The sequence below is a fragment of the Hevea brasiliensis genome, chromosome 3, assembly GCF_030052815.1.
Source record: "Hevea brasiliensis isolate MT/VB/25A 57/8 chromosome 3, ASM3005281v1, whole genome shotgun sequence".
NCBI classification, from domain to species: Eukaryota; Viridiplantae; Streptophyta; class Magnoliopsida; order Malpighiales; family Euphorbiaceae; genus Hevea; species Hevea brasiliensis.
Genome location: NC_079495.1, coordinates 103663234 through 103669393, shown reverse-complemented (window position 1 = coordinate 103669393; position 6160 = coordinate 103663234). Strand labels below are relative to the sequence as shown.

General features: G+C 34.8%; 1 protein-coding gene across 1 annotated transcript; it reads right to left on the bottom strand.

The window, feature by feature from the left end:
• Positions 1–278: 278 nt before the first annotated feature.
• LOC110640169 (F-box/kelch-repeat protein At5g60570) lies at positions 279–2515 on the bottom strand. The gene is made up of 2 exons (XM_021791373.2): positions 2250–2515; positions 279–1905 (listed from the first exon to the last, which is right to left on the bottom strand). Exon 2 carries the CDS (start codon positions 1886–1888, stop codon positions 518–520), a length of 1371 nt encoding a protein of 456 aa, XP_021647065.1. The 5' UTR covers positions 1889–1905; positions 2250–2515; the 3' UTR covers positions 279–517.
• Positions 2516–6160: the final 3645 nt, after the last annotated feature.

The window sequence follows — 6160 nt, the reverse complement described above, 5'->3', positions numbered from 1 at the left end:
AGCAGGACATTCAGTTATATCCTATCCTCACCTTTGAAGCTTTCATTTAATCCCCATTCCACAAATGAAAAGTATGCACTAGCTTCTAACTTTCAATAACAAATTCAACGTAGGGCAGAGAGAGCAAAAGAATTGAGAGCATGAAACAACCACAAAAATATGACTCCAATAAAAGTAGTTGTCTAGTACAACTACTAATACTACTATAAATAAAAGTTAGATAACAAGAATGAATGAATATCATCCTTAGAGGCAAAGGCTTGTCTGTAGTAGTGTAGTTAATGAACGTAAAGGGGCTTAGATTGAATCATTATGAATTCTCAATGTCAATGAGTCGATTATGATCATCTAAATGCCATAAAATAAATAAGAACCGAAAAAAGAAAAATATTACAAGTTAACATTGTAAACTTTTCAACAAAAATTATACCGAAAGAAAAAGTGTCACCTTCCCCAATCAAGCATTTGATTAAACACGTGTCAAAGTTTGCACCAAAGACAAGTATGTGCCAAAGCATTAGCATCCCATTACCGCACAATTGTATACAAAAGCACCTGCTCGCTCCTTGACAGCAAGAACATTCCATTCTGGCCCATCCATACTTCTATCTTGTGGATCCCAAGAATGCAGCACAATAACTTCACCTTCAGGACCTCTATGCCCTCCAATCACTAATAAGCTGCTACCACATGCTTTAAATGCTAATCCCCAACCATGAGAAGAGTCAGCCCTCACTGGCAATTGCTTGACAACACTCCATGAATTATTAGTCTTGTCATATTTCTTGACCTCATTTGTTGCTTGATCAGCAGAGTAAAGTTGATTATTTACAACAGCAACCAGAGGCGGAGAACGCATGGCAGGATGACCCACACTGGAAACAGGGTACATGTTCTCTATCCTCCTCCATATTCTTGTCTCAAGGTTATACTCCTCACCACAACTTAAACATTCTGTTTGGCTTGACATACCCCCAATGACATAAAATTTCCCATCCATAAATAAGCCCGAACACAGCTTACGTGGCAAGTTCATATCTGGTAAATTCTGCCACACACCTAGTTCAGAATTGTAAAGCTCTGCAGATCTAAGAATGCGTCCATTCTTGTCGCTTCCCCCAGCAATAATGGCAATTTCTCCAAGGCTACTTGAACCAAATAGACAACGAGGTAAGCTCATAGGAGGGCATCTAGACCATTCATGAGAAAGTAAGCTGTACATCCAGATAGCAAATCCTGACAGCTCACGACCAAAAACAAGTAGTTCAGTCCCTACCGCAAGAGACTCCTTGTCTGCATAAGTAAAACATTCATCACATGGCATCCTAGGTAATCGCATCCATCTTTGCCTGATGGGATCGAAAGCTTCCCAGGGCATTAAAATACAAGCTAAATAAATCCAGTGTTCCATAACCCCAAGCCGCCGTCTCAATCTATATAAATATCCACTTCCAAGCAGTGCTTTGAATTTTTTATTCACACAAGCCAGATTTGGGTAATCTGATCTGCAGCTCCAAGCAAAGATATCTAATGCCGTGTCATCATGAAGACCAGGCAAAAAACTATCATCTGACGCTTGGCCATCATGATTCTCTCCAGTTCTTCCCAAGACTGAAGATTTCATTTCCTTTAACAATATCTGCTCCAACTCAAAACCAAGCATCTGTCTTTCAAGCAACCATTTCCCTACATCTTTGGGATTAACATTTCTAGATAAGAGGAAGGAAGCCAGTGACTGCAAATTTTTCTGGGAAAATCCCAAGTCTTCCTCCAAGTAGGCAGGAAGCTGAGATGCAACACAATTCTGTAAAGTAACAGTTACTGGTGAATCACCACCAGCCCCTTCCACCTTCACTTTGGGTTGCTTAAGTGCGTCTCTGAACACCATTGTAAACAGCGTACGTTCTAAACAAGCAACCCCAAAAAAATGTCACAGGTGGTAATTAAGGAACCAACATAGCAAACAGTGCTACTAACAAGAACCTCAAAACTTAAGCAATCACAGGTCACAACTGAGAGAATTTACAAATTTTAGAAATTGAAAGTAATGAAGCTAAGGTCAAAATAAGATCTCTGTTTAAACAGTGGCCCATCTACCGCAAACACAAAAAGAGTCCATATAGATCCTCCAGGCATCAAATCTAGCAAGTTATACACTAAATAATAACATGCAATTATAGAATTATACCCAAAACAAAGAAAGAAAAGATCCAAGGTGCAAAAACGAAAAATTCATAATCCAAAACTACCTCGAATCGCGCCGCCTCAAATCCAACAATTCTTGTATCGAATTCCGCACGAAAAAACACAAAACCAATCCGATCACTCACTCTTTCAAAAGGTAAAAGCAGCTTTAAGCTTCTTCAACCCTATCATCTCCTCCCTCTCTCCACATCAATCAAACTGTTACGACACCTACATAATCCTGTATGTTTCTCTCTGCTGAGAGAGAGAGAGAGAGACAGAGAAAGAGAAAGGCGTTGCTTTTCGTTATCTGCAAATTATTAAGCGTTTTCGGCATCGCACCCAGTAAATTTAAAAAGGAATTTTAATTAAAAACAAAATTAAAAAAAAAAAGGATTTTTGATTCTTTTGTTATAGTTTTTAACGTTTTCTCTGTTCTTTTTTTTTTTTTTTTTTAGTGTTTAACCGCTGCTTCGTAAAATCTCTGCTTTCCTTTTTTTTTTTGTTTTTCACAGTTTGACGGGTCAGCTCTTCCCTTCTCTTCTTTTGGTTATTGGCTTTGGCTTCTTTCATAGTGCAAAGCGCTTCTAGTGATGTGCACGTGCCTCTTGTCTTTCTTTCTCACTTGGTTTTGTAAAAAAAAAAAAAATCTTTTATAATAATTATAATAATAATAACCAATGATATAGCCACTAAAATAGTGTCAAAAAGCAAGGGACAGATAATTGACTATCAAGTAATATATAATCTGAATTGAGTAATTATGAGATATTTAGATAGAAAGTTAAAACTCGGATGGAGAGTTATTTGCTCAATGTATTTGAGAATATTCAAATCACTTTGCAAAATAAGAATCTAGACATATCTACTGAAATCAAAGATTCATTCACACTAGTACTTTCAAGCATGATGGACTTTTAGTCACATTCAACTACTAACTCCTAATCTTATCATGTATTTATATCAAAGCTTATATAGGTAATTGTATGTGCACTAATCAGTTAATCTTATTCATTTTACAGTCCAATTCCCATTAGTGATTTCGGCATAGGAATGGACTCAAATTCGACATTTATTACCCGCATAAGAGGAGAACAATATCAACAATTAACTTTTGTCCTGCAAGCACATGGACTTAAATCATGTTCCAAAACTCTAAGCCCAACTTCCTTACAAAAACCCTAATATCGAAAAAATAACACTAGAAGCAGTTGAGTTTTCTCTTATAATGGAGGACTAAACTCGTGGTGACACCAAAAAACACAAGAAGCTAGAAGACTAGGGCAGTCGAGAACCAAGTGTAAAAACATAGTGTAGCTCTAGAATTAACTTAACCATGCAAATCTTGAGAACAAACTCTCATCGAGTTAGGACTCTTCCTTCGGAGGTTCACCGGGTGGCAAGCAAAGTTTCATAGGCTCTCATAGCCACTTAAGAGACTAAATGCCTATAGATAGCATCAATAATGTCACTCGAACTGTAATACCCTCACTTTAGATAGTCCGTACATTCTACTGTTCCGGTAATCAATGGTTGTCCGGAGAGCTAGAATACCTGAAACTATATTTATACTAGAGTGAGGAGTCATAAAAAAAATCAAATAATAGTAAGAAAAATTAAGAAAAAATTTTAGAAATAAAATAAAATAAAGTTAAATGAGCCGGTGCCCCGGTGATGGGTGACCCTAATGGGAAGTTGCTGTTTTTACAGCTAGTAGCCCTAAATCTGAGGGAAATTGCTTGAAATAATTTTTGAGATTCTAGAGAAGAGTCATTGAGGTTTCGATGGCATTAGAATGCCAAGAAAATGCTTAGAAAATTTTATCAATCGGTACAGACAATTTTAGTCCGTTAAGCAAAACGAATGGCATTTTGGTCATTTCGCCTTCAGAGATTATTTTTTATCAACTTATCCATTTATATAAGTGAATTATATGACAAAAAAATATGAATAAAAATTTATGAAAATTAAATTGAAAATGAATAGAAAAGAAAGAAAAAGAAAATGGAACTAAATACCTAATTATGACATAATATGATATCATTAAAAACTCTCCACCCAATCACAACTTGACAAACTAATTAAAAGGGATAAAAACTAAATAAAAATAGACAAAATGGAAAAAAATAAAATCCGCACTCCCATCTTCAACCAGCTGACCCATAGAGAGAGAGAGAGAGAGAGAGAGAGGAAAGAGTTCCACCATTGATGCTCACCCATAAGCTTATCAAACCTTGAATTTCTACTATAAAATCACCTACTCTCTTCACTAAATTTGATCCTCATACCTTAGAACACCTCTAGGTAGCAAATTGAAGGAGAAATAAAGAAGATTTACAAGCTCAAGTCGGAGCTCCAAAGAGATTAGTGCCCATTATCTCTATCTTTCTTTAAATTCATGTCTAGGAAGTTGAATTCAATTGGAAATGATGAGAAATTGAAATGAAAACCTTTGATATGCACACTTTATATTTTCGGCAACCATAGATAGGTTAGGGCTTTGATGAATTCTTTGAATTAAAGGGATATATTGGCTGCCCTTAACATGAGTTTTATGGTTAACACAATAATAGGGGCCTTTATGTATGAATTGGAAACCATGGTTAATTAGGGTTAGGGTTTTGAACCAATAATTGGGGGTTGATGCAATGGAGCATGAATTGTTATTTTAATGGTCAATTATTAACTATTTGGTGTACTTTGAACTAAAATTGGAGTGACTTGTGACATTAATTAGAGGAAAGGTAAGGCTGCCTCATGAGTGCATTCTGGACCCTTTGAGTCTAGTGTGCTTGTGGGGTTATAACTCAAACTATGTAACTCTAATTGGATGTAAAACTAGACACATCATACAACATTTTTGGTGAAGAAAACATACCCAAAAAACCACAATAGAATGGCCTAAAAATTGGCATAATCTGGGTAACACACATTCTGCCTTGGGCAAAATGACCAAATGAACAGTGTTTGTTCATTTAGTCATAACTCAGTGTAGAAATGTCCAATTGACTTGAATTTTATATCAATAGAAAGCTTAGACAATTTAGAACAATTTTCATGAAGAACACCACCTCAAATTTTGACCATAAGCCATATGAAATGCTGGCAAAAAATAAGGTACTAAAACTGCCAGAACACATTCTGCCTAGAAATTTTGGGTAGATACCAATCCGGCCAGCCTTGCTAAAATTAGCTTATCTTGAGCTAGAAAACTCCAAATGGAATGATCCAAAAAGAAAATTAAAGAAGCCACATAAAGGAACAACTTTCATGAAGAAAGTTTTATCAAATTTTTACTGTAGCCAGATCCAATGGAACAGTGAATTTAGACCTCAAATTCTGAAATTTTGAAATAAAATCTAGGAGGCTAGGAATTGAGTTTGGCAATCAATACCAATAAAAATAAAATGCAAAATGTGGTATCTTGGTGAACTTAGGCTTAACAAATCTATTATGAATTAAAAAGTCAACATTTGAAGGGAAATGGTCAAGTGAATAGTAACCCCAATGATATAGGAAATGGTATAATAAATTAGAAAAACTATTAGGATGGTTCATATAGATAATGTGATTAATGAATTTAAATTCTTGAAGTTGAGTGACTCTAGGATTTAAGAAAAATTTAGTTAAATTTGAAATCCATGAAATTTTTATAAATTACTTGGAATAAGAATGATAATTTATATACATAGTGTAATGAATAAATGAATATATGAATGAGACTTTAATTCTCATTATTGGAGAAAGGATAAGGAAAAATGCTTTAAGTACAATTACACATGAAAATAATTGTTATAAATTGTGATCAATATAAATGACATAATGAATGAATAAAATGATGAATGCATAATTTAGGTATAATTGTATTTTAGATATTTACACTTCTGTTACTAATAAAAATTAAAACGTTATAAATTATAATTGGAATATATAATGAAATAATGATACTTATGAATCCTTAAAGGTACTAATGTGC

Bases quoted from the DNA above. Each gene is read 5' to 3' on its own strand.
- LOC110640169 (XM_021791373.2), bottom strand. From the start codon at position 1,888: ATGGTGTTCAGAGACGCACTTAAGCAACCCAAAGTGAAGGTGGAAGGG.